Here is a 23,445-nt window from a genome sequence, read left to right as displayed (position 1 = left end):
CTAGGGATGCCCAGCCACCTAGGCTCTACTTGTTCTCATAGGAGACTTTAGCCCTCTGGGAACTGTCAGATCTGAACTCTGCAGAGCTGTCTTGCCCATCAGACAGGGCCAGTCTGGACCTGAGCACCCTTGGTCTGCTGGCCTCTCCTGAGGCCCCAGCCTGGCTGAGTCCACTTGCAGGAAAGCCTCAGCTACCTTGGGGGCCTATATCCTGCACTGGTGGACCATGGCTGACTAGTAGAGAGCTCCAGTGAGGTGTCACCTATGGCCATGCAGAAATCTGCTTGCTTCCTCCCCCCACAGCAGCTTCCCCGAGGCCCACAGCCACTCCCAACATTGCTTTGCCAGAGTGTGTGTGCCAGCAGGTTTTGCCTTCCCTGCCTTGTCAGTGAACATGTCTGCATGCATCCAACAGTGCCACATGAGTGAATCTTCCCCAACTAATTACAGAGGCCAACATTCAAATTCAGGAAATGCAGAGCACCCCAGTAAGATACTTCAAAAGAAGATCAACCCCACAACACATAATCATCAGATTTTCCAAGGTTGAAATGCAAGAAAGAATGCTAAAGGCAGCTAGAGAGAGAGGGCAAGTCACCTACAAAGGGAACCCCATCAGGCTAACAGCAGACCTCTCAGCAGAAACTCTACAAGCCAGAAGAGATTGGGGGCCTATATTTAACGTTCCTCAAGAAAAATAATCTTCAACCAAGAATTTCATATCCAGTCAAATTAAGCTTCATAAGAGAAGAAGAAATAAGATCCTTTTTAGATAAGCAAATGCTGAGGGAGATTGTTACCACTGGGCCCACCTTACAAGAGATCTTGAAAGGAACACTAAATATGAAAAAGAAAGACTGTTACCAGCCAATACAAAAATACACTGAAGTACACAGCACAGTGACACTATAAAGCAACCACACAAACAAGTCTTAATATACAGCTAACATCATGATGACAGGATCAAATCCACATATATCAATACTAACCTTGAATGTAAACGGGCTAAATGCCCCAAATAAAAGGCACAGAGTAGCAAACTGGATTAAAAAAAAAAAAAAAATCCAAGACCCATTGGTATGCTATCTTCAAGAGACCCATCTCACATGTAGTGACATCTATAGGCTTAAAATAAAGAGATGGAGAAAAATCTACCAAGCAAATGGAAAACAAAAAAAAGCAGGGGTTGCAATAGTAATTTCAGACAAAACAGACTTTAAACTAACAAAGATTTAAAAAGACAAAGAAGGGCATTACATAATTGTAAAGGGTTCAATTCAACAAGAAGACATAACTATCCTAAATAATATGTACCAAACATGGGACACCTAGATTTATAAAGCAAGTTCTTAGAGACCGTCAAAGATACTTAGATTCCCAGGCAATAATAGTGGGAGAATTCAACACCCTACTGATAGTATTAGGCAGATCAAGGAAGAAAATTAGCAAAGATATTCAGGACCCAAGCTCAACATTTGACCAAATGGACCTGATAGACATCTACGTAACTCTCTACCTCAAAACAACAGAATATTCATTCTTATCTGCACGTGGGACATATTTTAAAATCAGTCCCACAATTGGACACAAAACACTCCTCAGCAAATGCAAAAGAAGTGAAATCAAAACAACTACTTTCTTAGACCACAGCACAATGATATTAGAGATCAAGACTAAGGAAATTGCCAAAAACCATATAATTACAAAGAAACTGAATAACCTGCTCTTGAATGACTTTTGGGTAGATAATGAAATTAAGGCAGAAATCACAAAGTTCTCTGAAACCAATGAGAACAAAGATACAACATACCAGAATCTCTGGGACACAGCTAAGACAGCATTATGAGGGAAATTTATAGAACTAAATGCCCACATCAAATTAGAAAGATCTTAATTTAACAACCTAATATCACAACTAAAAGAACTAGAGAATCAAGAGCAAACCAACCCCAAAGCTAGCAGAAGACAAGAAATAACCAAGATCAGAGCTGAACTGAAAGAGATAAAGACACAAAAAAAACATTTAAAAGATGAACAAATCCAGGAGTTGGTTTTCTGAAAAAAATTAGTAAAGCAGAGAGACTGCTAACTAGACTAATAAGAAAAGAGAGAAGATGCAAATAAACACAATTAGAAGTGACAAAGGGGATATTACCACTACCCCACAGAAATACAAATAACCATCAGAGAATATTATAAATACCTCTATGCACATAAATTAGAAAATCTGGAATAAAGGGAAAAATTCCTAGACACATACACCCCCCAAAACTGAAAAGGGAAGAAACTAGATCCCTGAACAGACCAATAATGAGCTCTGAAATTGAATCAGTAAGAGCCTACCTAACAAAAAAAGTCCAGGACCAGATGGATTCACAGCTGAAATCTACCAGACATACACAGAAGAGCTGGTACCCATTACTACTGAAACCATTCTAAAAAATTGAGTAGGGACTCCTCCCTAACTCATTCTATAAGGCCAGCATCACCCTGATACCAAAACCTGGCAGAGACACAACAAAAAAAGCAAACTTTTGGCCAATATCCTTGATAAATATTGACACAAAAATCCTCAACAAAATACAAGCAAACCAAATCCAGCAGCACATCGAAAAACTTATCCACCATGATCAAGGAGGCTTTATCCCTGAGATGCAAGGTTGGTTCAACATACGCAAATCAATAAATGTGATTCATCACATAAACTGAACTAAAGACAAAACACAATTATCTCAATAGATGCAGCAAAGCTTTCAGTAAAATTTAACACAACTTCATGTTACAAACTCTCAATAAATGAGGTATTGAGGGAACATACCTCAAAATAAATGACCTATGACAAACTGACAGCCAATATCATATTGAATGGGCAAAAGCTAGAAGCGTTGCCCTTGGAAACTAGCACAAGATCAGGATGCCCTCTCTCCTATCTAACATAGTACTGAAAGTTCTGGTCAAAGCAGTCAGGCAAGAGAAGGAAATAAAGGGCATCTAAATAGGAAGAGAGAAGTCAAACTATTCCTATTTGCAGATGACATGACCCCATATCTAGAAAAACCCAGAGGCTCAGTCCAAAAGCTCCTTCAGCTGATAAACAACTTCTGCAAAGTTCCTTCAGTTTATACACAACTTCTATAAAATCAACATACAAAAATCACTAGCATTCTTATACACCAACAATAGTCAAGCCAAGAGCCAAATCAGGAACAGAATCCCATTCACAATTGCCACAAAAAGAATAAAATACCCAGGAATACAGCTAACCAGGGAGGTGAAAGAGCTCTACAATAAAAACTACAAAACACTGCTCAAAGAAATGACACAAACAAATGGAAAAAAAAATTCATCCTCCTGGATAGGAAGAATCAATATTGTTAAAATGGCCATACTGCCCAAAGCAATTTGTAGATTCAATGTTATTCCTATTAAACTACCATTGACATTCTTTACAGAACTAGAAAAAAAATTTTTAAATTCATATGGAACCAAAAAAGAGCTGAAATAGCCAAGGCAATCCTAAGCAAAAAGAAGAAAGCTAGAGGCATCATGCTACCTGACTTCAAACTATACTATAGGGCTACAGTAACCAAAACAGCATGATGCTGGTATAAAAACAGACATATAGACCAATGGAGGAACATAATAGAGAGCCCAGGAATAAGGCACATGCAACCATCTGATTTTTGACAAAGTTGACAAACGGCAAGCAATGGGGAAAGGACTCCTTATTCAATAAATGATGCTGGGATAACCGGTTACCAGTGAAGAAGATTGAAACTGGACCCCTTCCTTACACCATATACAAAAATCAATTTAAGATGGATTAAAGACTTACATGTGAAACCCAAAATCATAAAAACTCTGGAAGACAACCTAGGCAATACCACTCTGGACATAGGAACAGGCAAGGATTTCATGACAAAGACACCAAAAGCAATTGCAACTGAAGCAAAAGTTGACAAATGTGATCTAAGTAAACTAAAGAGCTTCTGCACAGCAAAAGAAACTATCCACAGAGTAAACAGACAACCTACAGAATGGGAGAACATTTTCTCAAATTCTGCATCTGACAAAGGTATACTGAATATTCAGTATCTATAAGGAACTTAAACAAATTTACAAGAAAAAAACCCACCTCATTGTAAAGTGGGCAAAAGACATGAACAGATACTTTTCAAAATAAGACATACATGTGGCCAAGAAACATGAAAAAAAGCTCAACATCACTGATCATTAGAGAAATGCAAACCAAAACCACGATGAGATACCATCCCACACCAGTCCGAATGGCTACTATTAAAAAGTCAAAAAAGAACAGATGCTGGCGAGGTCACAGAGAAAAAGGAATACTTTTACACTGTTAGTGGGAATGTAAATTAGTTCAATCATTGTAAAAAGCAGTCTGGTGATTCCTCAAAGACCTAAAAACAGAACTATCGTTTGACCCAGCAATCTTATTAGCAGGTAAATATCCAAAGGAATATAAATTGTTGTATCATAAAGATACATGCACACATATGTTAATTGCAGCATTATTCACAATAGCAAAGACATGGAATCAACCTAGGTGCCCATCAATTGCAGACTGGAAAAAGAAAATGTGATACATATACACCATGGAATACTATGCAGCCATAAGAACAAGATCATGTCCTTTGCAGGGACATGGATGGAGCTGGAGGCAATTATCCTTAGTAAACTAATGTAGGAACAGAAATCCACAGACAGCATGTTCTCACTTGCAAGTGGGAGCTAAATGATGAGAATACATGGACGCAGAGGGAAACCACACACACTGGGGCCTACTGGAAGGTGGAGGGTGGGAGGCGGAAGGGGATTAGAAAAAATAACGGGTACTAGGCTTAGGCTTAGTACCTGGGTAACAAAACAGTCTGTACAACAAACCGCTGTGTCACAAGTTTACCTACATAACAAACCTGCACATGTGCCCCTGAACTTACAAGTTAAAAACACACACATAGATGACTACCCTGTTGCCCCGCAAACTGGAGTCTGAGGAACAGCACAAGAAGGAGCACATTTCCTAATGGCTGGAGGTCCAAGTGGGCTGCACTCAGCAACGGCCAGCTTCCTCAGCAGTGGGAATGCCATCTGCTGGGGGCTGTGGGACAACACAGGTTTTCTGGACACTGGTTGGCTTATTGAACTTTTGGCCAATGCTCAATAGCCACTGTGTCAGACTTGGGCTGAGAATGTTCCAGCGATAGGTTCCAATGAGGTGGTTTAGACCCGATTTTGGGTTCTACTCTTATCTACTTGAAGCCTGCAGGGAACATCCCAGCATTCGTGGAATACTGGTTGGTTTAGTGAACTCCTTTTTTCCCACCGTCCCACCCAACTCCCAACCCCTAAGGAGAAAACAAAGATGTTTCCTACCCCAAAGAGGATCATTTTTAGGGATATGATTTCGCCAACCACTGCAGGTAAGAAGGCCAGTGCTGAGTATGGCTGAGTGCACCTTTTGGTTTGGGCTTCTAATGAAAGACAGCTGAACAGTTTGGTGAAGCAACTCCTCTTCAACACTCGAGGAGTCTAAGCTTTAAGAAGCAGGGGTGCATTGGCCCTAAGACTGCTATGGAAGGATCACACTGAGGGAGGGTTTGAGGCAGTTGGCTCTTCAGGGGGGCCCTGAGGAAGCCCCTGGCTAACAGGGCACCAATGAGTTAGTTCCAAGTGAGAAAAATGTTGAGCAGATCTCTTGACACACACAGGCCACCCCCGCGGGCGTCCATCACTATTAGGTAGCACTGGCACAAGCACCCTCACCAGGGCAGCCCCATTTGACTCGGGGGCAAACACATTCAGAGCAGAGATGCTGAGTAATTTGCTTGAAGTCCCAGGGCTGGTAAGGACAGCTGGGCACTGCCATCATACCTGGCTTACACAGGTACCCAAAGCCTGCAATGACGCTCCTCAGGAGAGCAGCCAGCATGTGGCAGGATGTTAGAACCCAAAAAACCACATGAACGACACAATCAGATACCAACAATACACAGTGCTGCATTCCAGTAAGAAAAGGCCAAGACCAGACTCATGTTTATTGAAATGTAAGATTTAAATAATACTTTCAAACTCTTCTATCCTTTCCGTTCTGAACTTTTGGTCTTAAGAAATTACTTTGGTATTCTGGTGTTGAGCGGTAGGAATGGTAGAAAAGTTGATTGCAAACCAGTTAGCACATAGAAACCGAGACACAGCTGAACTAGCACTGAAAATGATTTGGAAACATTGGTTTCAGCCATTATAAAGACTGTAAGATTTTAATTTTTGATGCAGTTTGGGAAAAAAGATGGCCAGTTGTAGCTCACTAGAAACATCATTTCATGGCACTGGGCCATAAACCACAAGTGATGGGCTTGGTGGTTATGTACTGTAATTCAGCAGGATGGCACGATCTTTACGTAGAAGGCATATTTAGATACAAAAAAGTGAGCAAAGTTACCTGAGTACAGAATGACTAACCTTTATTGTCCCTTGCTGTCTGTGCAAAGAGGCAACAGAATAGCAAAACAAAAACTATCTGTCCAGGAAATCTCCGGACAAGCAGGAAGGTTGATGGCACTGACCCGCCTGGCCAGAGCATCAGTGGCCACACTTCAAGCCACATGGGGACCCTCCCTGGACCTCCCACTCTGACTGGTGGTTCATCACTGGACTATCAACTCACCCTCCACTGGTCCATCTGACATCCTGGGGTGCTGGTTCCTTAATACAAAAATACTAATCTTGACCTCCCACAGGCAGAGGACGCCCACAAGCCAGCATGTGACAAAACTGAAAATAACTGTCACCTACAACTATGAGTCTTAAATAAGTTCCTGAAGCCAAAATATACATCTGTCTTTGGTCCTTTAAGTGCTCGGCTATACCCGAATTGCTATGTGTGCATCAAAGTCATTCAGCGGTCCAGGCACTCAATATTTAGTGGGATTCCAGCATCAGGTCAAAATGTCATTCTCATTAGCGAGACCCGAAAGAGTCTGGAACTACTGGTTTTTCCCTGGATGTATTCTGTCTCATGTAATGATCTCCCTCACCTGAATGTCTATTCACAATAACTGGGTGCCACCAACCCCAGGTATAAGACACCAGACTTCTAATTTATTATAATCTAAGGCAACCAAAAGATAGACTTTCCTCACAGGTAACTCTCATGGCAGAGTAAGTGTGCAACACGTCACTTCTCCTGAACGCCTCCCTAGGCTGGGGTTGGAAGGGTCCAGCGCTGGTGCAAATCCTTAGCTGTGTATTCTGGCTCCACCACACAGCAGCCATGTGTTGGGTGCACTGCCTGTGGGCCTCACTTTCCCCATCTATAAAATGGGGATGAGCCTCATGGAGCTTTGATGAGGAACAAATGGGAGCGCAGCGCATGGCACAGAGGGAGCGCTTGATACGTGATTGACCTAGGAGGGCACAAATGCCAAGTCATGTGACTCTGCAGCCCCAAGGCCTGGCGCATCAATATAAATGCTCCTGATCGAGAGGACAAATTGAGAGTCAGCCATGGGGGACACACGCTGTGAGAGCGCTGGCTGCCAAGAGTGCAGCAACATATTTCTGAACAAATGCTTTCCAAAGAGCAAAGTTCAGAGCAAGTTTGAGATTCTGGGTCCCCGTGGAGTTTCACTAATTAAAACTCATTATTTCAATATACAAAAATGTGGGGGTAGAAAATGAAAACATACAAGTCATAAATGTTAAGCTCTTCTTTAAAAATGATTCCCACTCTGCAATGAGTGAAAGCTTCAGTAATTACTCTCCCATGATTGAGTCGGAGTTTTCCCGAAGATAAATACACACAGAGCCTTGTCATAATACTTTTTTTTTTTATTACAATATCCAAAAAACTGGGTATGCAAGTTTAGGGGATCTCAAGACCCCTTCTTCAATCGTAGGAATGTGCCATCTCAAGACGGTATATTTAAACTATAAAGAAGTTCAAATGTAAAGGAAAAAGAAAATGCAATTTCTTCATAAACATTCTGTGTCTCTTACTACCAATCACATACTCTTTTGTAAACCCTGAAAAATTTCCCTGTAAATAATATATCTATATAGTGTGTGTGTGTGTGCGCGCACGTGTGTGTGTGTATAAAGTGTTGGTAGCTCCCTTCCCCAAAGACCAGCTGTTTTCCTTAATCATCTGTATTAGTGTCAACAAACGGCTACAGATACATATTTCTTTGAGAATTAAATACATAATTGTGAGATTCAAACAAGCCGAAGGGCAAGAGGAAAAAGCACTATGTGGATGGCACATTTGGGGTAAATTACCAAAACATCTGTCTTTCTGCGTCACCGGTTCCCTCTTTTGCAGACTGCCTTTCCAGGAAATTCTTTATTGCAAGCACAGCCCCAAAGGCACTGGGCAGTTTCCTCACTGCCATCGCACCTGGTGGTTCCAGTATTGCTATCAGCAAACGTGTCGGCTCCCTGCAGAGTCCGGGAGCCATGTAAGGGCACAGGACACGGGCGAGGGCTGCTAGGACTGGGGCCCACCTGCTCTGCCCAGCACGCAGAGTGCCCAGGACGCGGGTGCTGCCGCTGGGTGGCCTGAGGCTCGCTCCTGCGCTCACAGGTGCCCTGCGTCTTTTTAAAGAGGGGTTCCATGAGCGGGAACGAGTTGAATGCACGAGCGCCGTTTCCGATGGAAAAGGAATAATGTGAACTCGCCCCTCTCCTCCCCTCCTCTAAAGCTGGCCGGCCGGGTGGGTTCGAGTGTGGGTGTTAGGCCTGGATGGCGAATGGGAGACAAACCGACCAAGCGACCTGAACATAAAGAGACTCGCGGAGAAGCCGTCGGGGCCGCCGCCCCCACGGGAGGAGCCTCTGCCACAAGGCCGGGCGGGCAGCTCCACCGTGGGGCCCGGGAGGCGAGTGTGGGGCCGGGGCGCCGTCACTGCAGAGCCCTGACGAGGTAGAGCTTCTCCCCGTGCTCGCTGGTGAAGATGGGCGCCTTTTTGTAGTGCTCCACCAGCTCGTCCATGGTGTGGAAGCGCCGCTGCCCAATGCAGTAGACATTGTCCACGAGCTGCACCTTGAAGTGTTTGTTCTTCCCTGACGCTTTAAGGGACACGGAGAAGTCGCTGGGCTGGGGAGGAAACAGAACACAGTTACAGCCAGGCCCACAGCTGGGAGCTGTGTCTAAATCCATCCACATCTCCTGTGTGTCTAAATCCAAACCACCCACTGCTCAAACGCTGGGTCTCTGGTTTTTTGTTTGTTCTGAGACGGAGTTTCACTCTTTTGCCCAGGCTGGAGTGTAGTGGCGCAATCTAGGCTCACTGCAACCTCCGCCTCCCAGGTTCAAGCCATTCTCCTGGAGTAGCTGGGATTACAGGCGCCCGCCACCACGCCCAGCTAATATTTGTATTTTTAGTAGAGACGGGGTTTCGCCATGTTGGCCAGGCTGGTCTTGAACTCCTGACCTCAGGTGATTGCCCCACCTCCCCGCCTCAGCATTCCAAAGTGCTGGGATTACACGCATGAGCCACCACGCCCGGCCAGGTCTCTGTTTTATATCTAGAACGGCATCTGATGTTCAGAAAGACCTGGAGGCAGTCCATGATTCTGAAATTCTGAACCAAAGAAAAAATAAATTCTGCTTAGCCCAGTTTCAGTGCTAAATGCGTTTTAGTTATTTGAAAAGTGCAAACTCATTATGGAATATACAGTGTTGCCCTGACTGCTGAAGAAATTTGCTGTTTTTCATTTCCCAAACTATTTTTTGATAAATTGGGAATTTATTAAGAGTGGTTTGTATGCAGGCAGTGGCTAGAAATTTTACTATTTCTGATGTCTAACACTATTAGAAATTAAGACGTCAAAATTTTTCTAATTCTTTTTTTTTTTTTTTGAGATGGAGTTTCGCTCTTATTGCCCAGGCTGCAATGCAGTGGTGCGATCTTGGCTCACTGCAACCTCTGCCTCCCGGGTTCAAGCAGATTCTCCTGCCTCGGCCTCCCGATGTGCCACCACGCCTGGCTAATTTTTCTAATTCTAAGCATTTGAAAATATGAACAGCAGTGGAAAATTCCAGACGCATTTTAAACTTAGTTCACAATATCCCAGAGGAAGCTGAACTATGGTTTGATTATAGATTTTATTGAAAAATATTTAAATTCTGTGATGTCAGTGCCTTACATTTCAGAATATTTTAGAAACATGTCATTATTTTAATCAAAATGCATCTTTTATTGGCCAGGTGCAGTGGCTCACGCCTGTAATCTCAGCAATTTGGGCAGCTGAGGCAGGTGGATCACCTGTGGTCAGGACTTTGAGACCAGCCTGGTCAACATGGTGAAACCTCATCTATACTAAAAATACAAAATTAGCCAGGCATGGTGGTACGTGCCTGTAATCCCAGGTACTTGGGAGGCTGAGGCAAGAGAATCGCTTGAACCTGGGAGGTGGAAGTTGCAGTGAGCCGAGATCACACCACTGCACTCTGGTCTGGGCGACAACAGCGAAACTCCATCTCAAAAACAAACAAACAAAATGTGTGTATATATATATAGAGAGAGAGAGAGGTCTTTTATCTCATTTGGTGAAAAACATGCAGGAAAGAAGATACTAAATGATAAATATTCTTTGTACAAAAATATCAAGTTTTGATCAATTCATTAAATGAATAACAATTAGTTACTAACACATGCCAGGCAGGCGGTACCCTGGATACGTGTGTGTGCATGCAGGACAAATGCTCTGTGACAATCCAGTGTGGGGAGCAGATAAATAGAGGTGGACAAGATGGCTGCACAGGGCAGTAAGTTCTATGGAAAAAAAAAAAAAAAAAGAAAACAACAACAACAACAAAAAACAGAGTTGCATGAGAGAGGAGCAAGAGGTACCAGAGCTCTGTGTGTGAGCGTGTGCAGATATGAGAGGGAGTATGTGAGTATTGAGGGTGTGTGAGAGTATGTGTAGCGTGTGAGTGCATGTGTATGAATGTATGAATGTGTGTGCACACACAGGTATGCACTGGGGGGCAGGAGAGCCCTCTGGACAATGTGGAGCTGAGCCTGTGCTCTCCGAGGCAGGGCTGGTAGAGACTGCTCGGGAAATTGGCACCTTGGTGAAGAAAGGGAAGCAGGTCCTGTTCTGTGGCACTAAAGAGGCAGTGTGGCTGGTGGAGTGGAGGAGGGAGTCTGGTCTCCCTCAAGGGCCCGAGAGTAAAATTCACCTACCCAACTGGCCTCTGCCTGTGGTTCCAATCCATCAGACTAAAGGATTTCCCACCCCCAGTCCCAATGTCACTCCTGTTCGTGGTGTTCTTGGGGCCATCCTCTGTCTCCTCATGATCAACTGTTCCCTTAAGGCTCAGCTCAAAGGCTATCCCACTGTTAAGAAGCCTCACTGACCCCAAACAAGGTAAATCCTCTACCCACTGGCTTGGTAGCTAGCACCAGGTTCATGCCTGGCCAGTGGCAGGACCACAGCCTAACATCTGAAATTTTTCATGGAATTCCCAGACCAGCTTTCTGCTTTTTTCAAAGCCCAGGAACTTCCTGCTCTGAGGGTCCAGCAGTTCGACCCCGCTCTGCGACCTCCCAGCAGGACCTGAGACAGTTAACAAAGGCCTAGGCCATTGTCTATTACAGAGTTCACAAAAGCCCAAATATGTTTGATAAGAAGTGTGCAACCCTTGCAAAACAAGGAATCACTCCATTTATACCAATGACAACTCAGGGGAATGAGTGCCTGAGAAGACTCGAATTGTGCAAGGCAGCTGGGCTCACCCACCAGCCACAGAGCTGTTAACAGAAAAGAATGAAAGGAACAATTGTAAGCATAGTTTGTATTTATGCATACCTTTGTCCCAAATAGACCAAATAAGAACAAACCTTTGAGGGGAAAAGCCCCATCTCATCGCCATGTGAGGCCCAGGGCATGCTCCTGGATGAAACTCCAGGAAGAAATCAGAAGGTTAATCTCAGATTAGGCCTCAGCCTATAGATGATTAATATTCTGTAAAGATGTATATTCTGTACTAGAAGTCTGTGCCTTTAGGAAAACATGAAGGGCAGTCTCACAGAGTTTACTATAAGCCAGGCTCAACTTAGAGATAAAGTGGCATCATTTTTTTTTTTTTTTTTTTGAGACGGAGTCTCGCTCTGTCGCCCAGGCTGGAGTGCAGTGGCGCGATCTCGGCTCACTGCAAGCTCCGCCTCCCGGGTTCCCGCCATTCTCCTGCCTCAGCCTCCTGAGTAGCTGGGACTACAGGCGCCCGCCACCGCGCCCGGCTAATTTTTTGTATTTTTAGTAGAGACGGGGTTTCACCGTGGTCTCGATCTCCTGACCTTGTGATCCGCCCGCCTCGGCCTCCCAAAGTGCTGGGATTACAGGCGTGAGCCACCGTGCCCGGCAAGTGGCATCATTTTTAGTGGAGGCAGTATGGGAGTGAATCATGGTAAATATATGATACTCCCAATTTTAATTAAGCCAAATGATCAACAGATGACTTTCTACATAAGGGAAATTTGCTTTTAATTCAAGCTCCTTAATTTAACATCACGGTGTGTGTGTGTGCCTGTATGCACGCATGAGTTGCAGCAATAAAATTTTCATAGCAGAAGAGGTAATTTTTAATTTTGTGTGCTCCTGACCAGAAACCTTAAAGTTAAGGATGTAGAACCAATTTATGCCAAGCAGGAGTGCTAAAAGTTGGGGAGTGCTCTTTGATTTAAACTGAGTAGATTTTCTGTAGGAAATCTGAAAAAGACCAATCTGTATACTAACATACACCGTTACATGTTACCACTGAACACCTCTAAGTGAAGTGTGAAGATGAACTAGTTAAGATGTTCTCCAAGTGTGCTCTTAAGACCAGTAGCATCAGCATCCTCTGGGAACTGGTTAGGAAGCATATTCTCAGGGGCCAGCCATGGCGGCTCACACCTGTAATACCTGCCCTTTGGGACGCCATGGTGGCAGGATTACTTGAGGCCAGGACTTTAAGACCAGCCTGGGCAACATAGTGAGACCCTATCTCTACACAAAATTTAAAATAATTAGCCAGGTGTGGTGGTGCATACCTGTGGTCCCAGCTACTTGGGCGGTCAGGGTGGGAGGATCACTTGAGCCCGGGAGGTCAAGGCTACAGTGAGGTATGATAGCGCCACTGCACTCCAGCCTAGATGACAGAGTGAGACGCTATCTCAAAATAATTAAATAAAAAAAAGAAAAAAGAAATGCAAATTCTCAGGCTCTGCCTCAACCCTGCTGCAGCAGAAATTCTGGGGTGGAGCCCAGTCATCTGTGTTTTAACCTCCAGCACCGTGTGTTTTAATAAGCCCTTCAGGGGATTCTGATGCAGTTTGAGAACTGGAAGAAAGAAAATCTGGAACAAACATCGGCAGTGTTGGAGCCCATCAACAAATGTTTGGCCACCAGAAAAAGATGGGAATGTGATTTATGGGCAAAGCAGCCCATGATGGAGGGAATGCCAGTCTGCAGATACCTTTCTGATTCTGTCCTGAGGACTCTGGCTCTGCTCCAGACATCTCTCATAGGGAATTTCCCTTGAAGGGACAGCTGGGACACTGCTGTATGGTCTCTTCCTTTCAAAGTGAGTCAGTCCCTGCATCTGATGGAGGCGGAGTTACTCCTGACCCAAAACAACTCTGCCTCCAAAGGGCGCCAGGGAATGATTCCCATGAAAGCAACTCCATCAGTCCCATTCTCATGTGTTGTAGTCCTTCCATGGTTGGCTTTCTAGAACAGACTTCAAGAAATCAGATGAAAAAGGACCACGCCACACTCGTTCCTCAACAAGTATGAGTACTGATAGTATGGCAGAGTACTTTACATTTAAGCTTGTCAAAGAATCTTAACACATTTTTGAAACATGCAGTCAAGATGCTGGCTGAGGCTGCAGTCATCTGAAAGCTTGATCGGGGATGCAGACTCTACTTCCAAGGCGGTCTGCTCACATGAACCCCCGGGGGGCTCTGTAGGGCTGCCTGAATGTACTCTCAACATGGCAGCTGAGATCAACAGATCAACAGAGAGCAAAGAGCCACCCACAATGCCCGTCTCGGAAGCTGCCCTCCATTGCTTCTGCCACATCTTGGTCATTAGAAGTGAGTTGCTCAGTGCAGCCCATGCTTATGGGAAGAGGGTCAGGCTCTACTTTCTGAAGCAAAGAGTAGTAAAGAATTTATGGACATCTTTTTAAGCCATCATAGATGGACACGACACTCATTAAGATTTTCTATGGTTGGACTAAAACCTAACTAGACTCAGTCCCCGGGTTTTGAAACATCTGCCCTTTGATTTCTCCTCTTTAATTGCCACCTTTGTGCTGCCTCCCACTGTCCACATTTCCTACACTTTCCATCTCCAAACGCTGTACTTACTTGATATATAGTAATTTCTCTGTGCTGATTACTGGGCAAATTCTTCAAATTTTCAAACATCAGACCACTTCTTCCTGTTATGTCCTTCTATGAGTATTTCTTTTAAGGAATGATTTTTCTATTCTCATAGTTTTTGAATCAACGGTTCTGGAGAACGAACAATTAGTACAACCCATTCATTCGACCCTTCTTTTCAGACAGTCATTTTCCAAGTGGAATCTAAGGACAATTAACAGGTTGGTGGAAAACCAACCTCTCTCGGAGCCTCTATGATCACCGTTGTTTTTGTTTAGGCTTTAGAGTCTATGTTTGAATATAACTAAGTGCGAGAACCCAATTTAACTCTACATCCCCACACCGGACTCAGAGTATCTGGTGTGCTACAAACGTGCAGACTTAAAATTTTCTAATTTTGACTACCTCTTCCATTATTCATGCCTTCAGGTAATTCTTATACCTCATCTCTTTGCAATTTGTGCTTGTGGTAAGTGGGTACTTTTAGAAAAGAACAGTAGAGAGCACACTCTTTGATCCCATCTCTACGGCTTCACCAGCTTGATCCATTGCCTCAAATACTTGCTGAAAAGCACCTTTGCAATTTATAAAACAGATGTCCTGATCAGATACGCCTCTCCCTCTCTCAAGATTTAATCATTGTTTTCTCATAGAAGGAAAAAAAAAACGAAGGCTGAGGACAGACTTTAATATCCTTTATTTCCTCCTCCATCCCTGAAAGCTTACGTATTAATGTGATTTTCTTCTAAGCACAATGGTCAGGAGGAAATGGGAGGAAGGGGCCTTGTTCCAGGTCCTTTTGGTTCTTTAAACCTTAAAACTTCTCCTTATCTTTCACTTTGGACTTTATGAAAAGATGAGGGTAGAAATGCCCTTTGTGTGATTCACCAGGCCTCCCACACAGACCCTGGACTGATCTCCAGCCACGCTGAAGTCTCCAAGCATCAATAATCTGCACGTCTCCTTCTACTCCCAGAGAGAGGTCGTCCTGTTGGTTTCTTATCGCAAGTTGTATCATTCTCTTCTTTTGGTAAAGACATGTTTTTATCCTTTTACTTCTTTACAGAAGGCACTCTTCTATCCACAGAAGTGGTTCATTTACCTCCCCAAAGTGAGAACAAATAGGTTAGAGGCAAATCGTGATCCACTGATTAATAGTTTCTCTGTTTTTATCTCAGAAAAACTGCCTTTCAGTTTTACCATTCTACTCGGTCACCTCCCTAGTTGTCTGAGGTAGCCTTCTTTTAATCAAAATAACTCCTGTCTATACTTATGCTGCTAGCTGTCAGGTGACCCAGCGCTCTTTGTTTTTACATCAGATTCTCTCTTCCTTGCCCCAAGTGTGATGAGTCTCACCAGCATTTCCTATTCTCCTATCAATGTTCACTCTATAAAATATTTACTCTGCAGGCCTGAAGCCAGTCCACACTGACATGTTCAAATATTCATCTCATTAACTTTGGAAGTAATCTTACTTACATAAATGAAAAATCAATCATCAACTATAGAGCAGCCCTCCAATTCCCATCTACCTAATCTAGGAAAACGGAGCATTCCCTGTTCACTTTCCAGTTAGTATGCATGTGTGTGTTTAGCCCTCCCCATCCTCAAATGTATTTCCCAAAGTCACATGTAACACCTCACCGTATAGGCCTTTAGAATATTGTCCTTGTTATTCTTTGTCTTTCCACAGTGTCATACCTGATGTGACTGAGTGACAACTTAAGTCAGAATTTTACCATATTACACAAACAGTACGCATAAGGGCTTGAATCAAGTGCATACTCCACAATGCAGTGGTTCTCAAATTGGAGCATCGGAATTATTCAGGGGTTCATAGGTTCTCAGGATTTGGAAGAAAAAAAGGACTCAGAGGGCTTCTTCAAACCAAGGTTGCAGAGCCCTACCCCAGAGATTTGAAGTCAGCAAGCTGGGGCAATCTGCATTCTAGCAAGTTCGCTGGTGATGCTGATGCTGCTGGTGTAGGAACCACACTTTGGAATTACTGCCATGGATGGTGGCTGAAGAAAATTATACATGGGTATTCTCCTGCTCGCTTGTGGCAGCATCTATGCTTGACTCTGTTATACTTCCAATGACTATACTGTAGATGGGATTTTTAAAACGCTAAAATGCAATGCAGTAAGGAAGATGGGTGAGCAGACCAGTTTGCAAATGACTCCACCATCAGTTATTACAATGAACTAATTTAAATTGCTTTCTGTGTTATCAACTCCACAGGGATCTGAAACTCTATTTTGTTACTCTGTGCTGCTCTTGCCATGCTACAGAGGTCATGTTAAAGAAATGCTTAGTAATAGTGCCATGAGAAACATCCCCAGATAAATGAGAGACCCCACACAGAAATACAACTCAAAAGGGGAGACATATGCCTCCTGAATGAAGACAAGCAAAACGTAAAGCCGAGATTAAAAGTTATGTGGTGATGCAAGTCAAAACCACAGTGAGCTACCACTTCACACCTACCAGAAGGGCCATTTTACATATATGTGTGTATATATATGTATATTTATACGTGTCTGTATATCTATATACACGTATACACACACACACACACGGCCATGTATGGCTTAATGACAGGATATATTATCAGAAATACATCATCAGGCGATTTGGTCATTGTGCAAACATCAGGGTGAACTTACACAAACGTAGATGGTACAGCCTACTACACATCTAGGCTATAATGTATGGCCTGTTGCTCCCAGGCTACAAACCTGCACAATATGTTACTCTACTCAACACCGTAGGACACTGTAACACAACGGTGTTCTGTAAACCAAAGAGATGTCTAAATCTATAAGACAACATAGTCACGGATTTTTTTGCAGCCACACTGCAATTTTAACCCCAGTGCATGACAACCGTGGAGAGCTCCCAGAACAAGGCCAGCACAACTCCACCTTCTGGGAAAAACCAAGAGCCATGGTCCCGAAAGAAATTATGAACCTCTTACTGACCAGGTTTGCTACTGATTGTATTAAAAGCACTAGCTTTTAGTAAGACACCTGTGTTCACAGATCCCAGTAAATGATGCATTGCTTGCTGTGTTTTAATGGTCAGCATTGAAGAGCCAGCCAGAATGAGGAGGCAGAATCAGAATCAGGTGATGAGCACTACACTTCGAGGTAACAGCCTGCACTGCATGGTCTTGCAGGCCCTTCCATCTTCAAGAGTTAAATATGCTTAAAATTAGAACTATTACAAAAATCCAGGCTTAAAACTTCCATTTTGTACTGGGCAAAAAGCCTGGCAATTAAAAATAACTTGTTATCTTTGAAACTGGAAGGATGCCTACAGGCACTGCTCATAGCAACCTAAGGTTAAGTCATCTTAACATTAACTCATTTATGAAGAAACACCTACAGATCACAGAGCCTAACCATGAAACCCTGGAAGCAATTTTAACTTTGCTCTGACAATCTGCCTCCTTCCAACTCACCAGCAGAAACACAGCAAGTTTATTTTCAAACTCTAAACAGTAAAAAACAAAAAAACCAAAACCAAAACAAAACAAAAAACCCCAAAAAACTCAACAGAAATACACTTCAAGAGATAAATTCCACTCAACAAAAGCTATAGTTCTAAATGAAGGTCAGCTTTGTGACAATAGTTTTATAATTTTGGAAATGTAGTATTATGCAGAAATGGTTTTAATAACAGTCACAAGAATGTATAAAACCACCAGGAAAGCATCATAGGGATCAAGGGTTTTCAAAGTGTGGTCCCCAAAGCAGCAGCATCACCACCAAGAAACGTGTTATTAATAGAAATGCAAATTCTTGGGCCCCAGACCTCCTGAATCAGTACCAGTGCAGGTAGGACCCAGCAATTTCTGTTTTAACAAGCCTCAAGGCGATTCTGATACACAGTACACAGATTGAAAATCATTATTTAGAGAAATGGAATGATGAAATTGCCTGCAAATAAGAGTTTTGGGTAGAAGTTATAATTTCTATAAGAAATATTATAACTTTGAAAATACAGAAAGGAACTATTCTAATTAATTTCTTGGCCAAACTCTTTTAATGTATTTTTAAAAAGAGAAATGAAACATCCATTGACTTTTAGTATGGCCAATATGTGCATTAAATTATCCTTAGCAGGAGAGTTTTTCTCTATTGGAAACAAACGTATTGTATGACAATATTAGTATCTAATATTATTGCAGGACACAATAAATACATGACCTCTTCGGTATCTAAAATCTTACAGAGGAAAATGGCTTCCCAGACTTGTGGCTGATGCTGTCCAGCAAGTCACCCAGGCCAGCTGTGCACCTTTTCCAACCATATCCTAGTTGTGATCTGTCACTTTCTGAACAACTTTTACAAGGATGGGGGATGCAGCAATTAATAAAATACTGACAACTTGTACAGTTTACCAGAAACCCAGTAAAGGGTTACTGTTCATTTTAAGTACAGCTTTCTAGCCACATCCATAGCATCAATGTGGACAAAATATAAAAGGATTTATGAGGGACACACACCGGGTGAGTAGGATTTCTGAGTTTTCTGGATTTAAGCAGGTATAGCTCACAGCTGAAGGTATGATAATGAAATATGGAGAATAAGCACCAACAATATATCACCTTTAGCTGCTAAGGATAAACGACAATTGTAGATGAGAGAGGAGAGCGAGGGAGGAAGAAGAAAGGGAAGAACAAGCAGTAGGCACTGACGTTCAGGACAGGAAAGAGGGCCCAACAGGTTCGTTCATTTGTTAGTTCACTGATTCATCTAACATATCCAACAGATACTTCTGAAATACCCAGCACTTACTGATAGTGGATAGTGCAGGATGTGGCAATGTTTGTCCTCCCTGAAATAAGCACCTCTCAATGTCATCAAGCAAGGGTCTAGCTCATTTACACTGCAGTCACTCAGGGTATTTTAAAAACTGAAACGCATGTTGAAGATCCATTCCAGAAGAAACAGCTGTGCTTATCCAGAAGCCAGGCTTCATGTGGTAACCTCAACGAAAGGTCCAGGCCCAAAGATTCCAAGAAAAAAGGAAATTAAATGAAGATGCCTGCCTCTGAGTCCTGCAGGGAGGCTGAACCCCTCAGAAACCTTTCCGTCCCGGCATGCTGTGAAGGAATTATGTCAGACCGTGAACCTAAGGGCTCTTGGTGGCCTGGTGGTGGCTGTGAAAGCCAGCTCTAACCTGAGAAATGGCAAAATGAGCAGGGAAACACATGGGGATGGGGGGAGGCAGCGGATGGTGGGGAAAAAAAACAAGCAAAGGACTTGTCCACTTGTCCACCAGGACAGGTCCCCGGCAGTCACAGATGACAGCTGAGAACAGCCTTGGTCATGAACAGGAAACGCAGCAAACCTGGCCCGGTTCTGCGGTCAGGAGAAAAGAAGCCACACACCTCAGGGCTCTTGTAGAATCCCCGTGGCACAAGGCATGCACACTAACCGCTGAAAATGGCCTGTGTCACGGCAAGATCCATCAGGACAAGCTGCCCTGCACAGCATCAGGCCACGTGGAGCCTCAGACCAAGACGGTGCTGCTATGTGTGCAGAGCCGATGCAAGTGCCAGTAAAGCCCTTTCCACCCTATATTCCTGGAATCATACATGTTGCTCCTTGACTTTCTAAGTTAGGAGAGAATGCAAAACATCTTGAAAGGCCCCCAATTAAAAAATTGTTAAAAGGAAATACAAACAATTAGTGCTTTAGTACTTTTGAAAAAGTGAGCTCATTCTCTAACAATGCAAGGCAACTGAGACAGTGGGGTGTAGAGTTCTGAGATGAAACCCAGCCAATGCATGCATCCCTCCTTATCCAAAGGGATCCGGTCCCTGAATTCAGACAACAATGACCACCTGTGCATGTTCCACAGAAAAGCCATAGGTCCTCCCTAAGGCCAGCAACCCTGGAGAACACCTTTTTCATCTACTCTCTAAAGTCTTTCTTCATCTCCCCAAATCTTAGGCAGAAAGAAGAACGACTGGGAGCAATGTCTCCACACTGCAGGCCTTCCTTCTGAGAAGTCTCTTCAAACTCAAACATTTTAAGCCAAGATCATATTTTGTGCATTATACTTAGCCCTTAAGGACTCTGGACCAAGCACTTAATATTGTAATTGGTTTTCCAGCAGTTTCTCTAAGTTTCTGCTCGATTGAGTTAAAAGCGCTGCTGTCCTTAATTTGCTTAAGGCTTCAAACCCGATCTAAAGGAAATGGTGCACAGAGCTCTCGTCATGTGAGAACAATTCAATGTGATGTCTTGCCAGGAATGATAAACTCTGGTGACTTGATAAGAAAATCTCAGAGTTCAGATTTCAGATGAAGTTAGCTTTCAGGCTGGCATTCCCGTCCAAGCACATCTAAGGCTCCGCAAAACTGATGACACCACAAAGGAGTCCAGTTTCCACCACCACGATGCTCCTTCCTCAAAGAGGAGAAGATCCCACTTGCCTCTCTCTGGAGGGCTTTGAATGCCTCTCTGATCAGTCAACAGGACTCCTGAATGTGCACTTATTTATTGTGCCAGTAACCTTTTCAGAGGACAGCAGGGGCAGCAGGTAGTACATACTTACTAGTCTTACAGTGTGCATTTAAAAATGAAATTGAAGCCTACTAGAACCAATACAATTCAAATACATCAAACTCCTAAATGCTTGTTTTGGAAGTCTCTCGATTGTAGAAGGTGTATTTGTAAAGACGTTTGCAAAACTGGTCGAATATTTCCTTCACACACGAAAAGGCTGCCTTCTGGGATGCAGGCTCCACCCCCACGTCTGAAACTCACTGCCCCCAGCCTGCCCACCCCTGGAAGTGGGTCTGCTGCCCCAGTCCAGTGGCTTCATATCTCCCACTCACTGCACACACACAAAACTCATCTCTCTCAAGAACCCTTGTTTTCTTTACAATTCATCTCGTAAGTGCTTTAAAAGCTTTTCAGAGATGAACTCAGTGGCGCTGCCTGCCGTGGCAATGACCTTGGGATTATACGGTTTACAAAGAGAAAGCAAGCAAACAACAAAAGGCGGTGTCAGAAACCCGCCACCAGTCTTGCAAAGATTGCTTTCTCTGGGAAACAGACCGAGTGGAAACAAAGTAAATCACTGGGGCCTTCTACGTACACACAATGGGCAACCAGGAGAGAAAATGACGTTTGAGTCTGTAAAATACAAGAGGGGCAATCTTCGGAGAGAAGCAGAACCACCTTTGTCAGCTACAAACATTTTTTCAGTTAACCTCCCATCTCCAGAAATGGACACCCACGATCCCCAAAACAGATGCAAGGAAATCACGGAGTAGCAAACATTACACTAAATTGCATTCATCTGCATCTCTCGCCTTTCTAGTGTACTCACACAATGTGAAATGGGCGCGGCACACAGAGCCACTGTGCAAGGCGCATTTACTGCCTCCAGCCAGAGCTGCGGGCGCAGCGCACTTACCGAGGACTCGCTGTCCCTAATGAGGAAGTCGCCCTCCACGCCCCGCTCGTTGAGGGCACACTCGGCCTGGTGCCGCGTCACGTTCCCGTAGTACCACTCTCTGCCCGCGAAGCGCCCGCTGGACGAGGGCCCGGTGTAGCTTATCTGTGGGGCGTGTGCAGGGTGCAGGGCAGGCCCGTCACTGAGGACCACCACGTAGTTTTTGGGGACGAGGCCCACCTGGCCCCGGGCATTTTTGCATTTCCACCACTCGGGGTCGTTCTCGGGCTTCTCGATCACCTCCATGGTCTCCCCCTTCTCGAAGTTGAGCTCCTCCTCGGTGACTGAGCTGAAGGGGTACAGCGTCTGGACCACGTGCAGCACGCGGGAGCCCTGGCCATTGCTCAGCGAGGCGCCCTTGCGCAGGCTCAGGAAGCTCGGGGACTCCGCAGCTGCCTCGTCCACCTCCTCCAGGACGTAGTTGGAGGGGAACCAGCCGATCTGCCCGTTGTAGCTGCCCCGCCACCAACCGTCGCTGCACTTCTCCATGACGGTGACACGCGACCCCTTCACCAGGGACAGCTCATCCTCCCGCTCGGCAACATAGGCGAACTTGACAAAGGCCGGGATGTTGAGGTCGTAGATGCGGTCGGCGCTGCTGCCATTGGCGGGGTACTCAGCATCCGTGCTGGGCGTGGGGGACGCGTCCCGCGCGCTGGTCTTCCTGCGCGTCTTGCCAAGGCCTGTGGAGACACAGCAAGGCTCAGTGGCGCGGGGCACTTGGGCACCAACCCACTCCCTAGTCTACCGGGATTTCCACGCAGTTTCTCTGGCGGTTAAATACAAGGGGACACATGGACAGTGCTTACAAACTGTAATTACCATCAGAAAAATAAGGTTGCTGGCAGCTGCCTCCTGTAGTTGTGAAGTTACTTAAAGTTGAGAACTACTTAAACTGATCTATTTTACCCATAAAAACGTCACAGGGCCAGCACGGTGGCTCACGCCTGGAATCCCAGGCTTTGAGAGGCGGGAGGATTGCTTGAGGCCAGGAGTCTGAGACCAGCCTAGGCAACATAGCAAGACCCTGTGTCTGCAAAAAATTAAAAAAATAAATAAATAAAATTAGCCACCTGTGGTGCACATCTATGGGCCCAGCTACTGGAGAGGCTGAGGTGGGAGGATGGCTTGAGCCAGAGTTCCAGACTGCAGGGAGCCGTGATCGCTCCACTGCACTCTAGCCTGTACAACAGAGTGAGGTCCTGTCTCTAAAATCAAACAAAACCAAAAAATGCGGAAGTACCACTGACACAAAAGATAACGAGAAGAGTAGGTGGTTTCCTTCTGAAATAACCGTTTTTAGAGCATCCCTGTGCCTCTGAAAAAAATAAAGTATAAATGCAGACAAAATACCTTTTTCATTCCTTGAATGGGTGGGAAGTCAGACTAAATGAATTCAAAGACCCGTTAGAACTCTTAAGACTCCAGTCTTAGGGAGCACAGCTTGCATAACCTGCCCTGCCCCCAGCTGCCTTGCCACTGCCTCCTCCACTCCTGGGACACTCACTGCCCTCACCCCTCACCCCTGGACAGCACGACAGCCCTAATGGGCAAAACCCATCATCTTCACCTT

The 23,445-nt window shown here is 44.4% G+C and overlaps 1 protein-coding gene across 10 annotated transcripts in view; it reads right to left on the bottom strand.

Annotated features, from left to right (window-relative positions):
* Positions 1-23,445, bottom strand: part of NCK2 (NCK adaptor protein 2) — a 278,583-nt gene that overhangs the window by 120,469 nt on the left and 134,669 nt on the right. For 8 of the 10 annotated variants that reach the window (XM_065526727.2, XM_065526728.2, XM_065526726.2 and 5 more), the window contains 2 exons: positions 21,834-22,555; positions 6,036-9,115 (listed from right to left, as the gene is read on the bottom strand). In XM_065526727.2, coding sequence (XP_065382799.1) covers positions 8,921-9,115; positions 21,834-22,555 — 917 coding nt within the window. In that variant the 3' untranslated portion in view covers positions 6,036-8,920. Of the gene's footprint in view, positions 1-6,035; positions 9,116-21,833; positions 22,556-23,445 lie in introns of those variants that run through there. The other 2 variants (XM_045368678.3, XM_065526729.1) reach the window with 2 other exon arrangements.

The sequence above is a fragment of the Macaca fascicularis genome, chromosome 13 (assembly GCF_037993035.2).
Source record: "Macaca fascicularis isolate 582-1 chromosome 13, T2T-MFA8v1.1".
In the NCBI taxonomy this organism is placed as follows: domain Eukaryota; kingdom Metazoa; phylum Chordata; class Mammalia; order Primates; family Cercopithecidae; genus Macaca; species Macaca fascicularis.
Note: the sequence above shows the minus strand (reverse complement) of the source record. Positions and strands in the feature narration are given on the sequence as shown.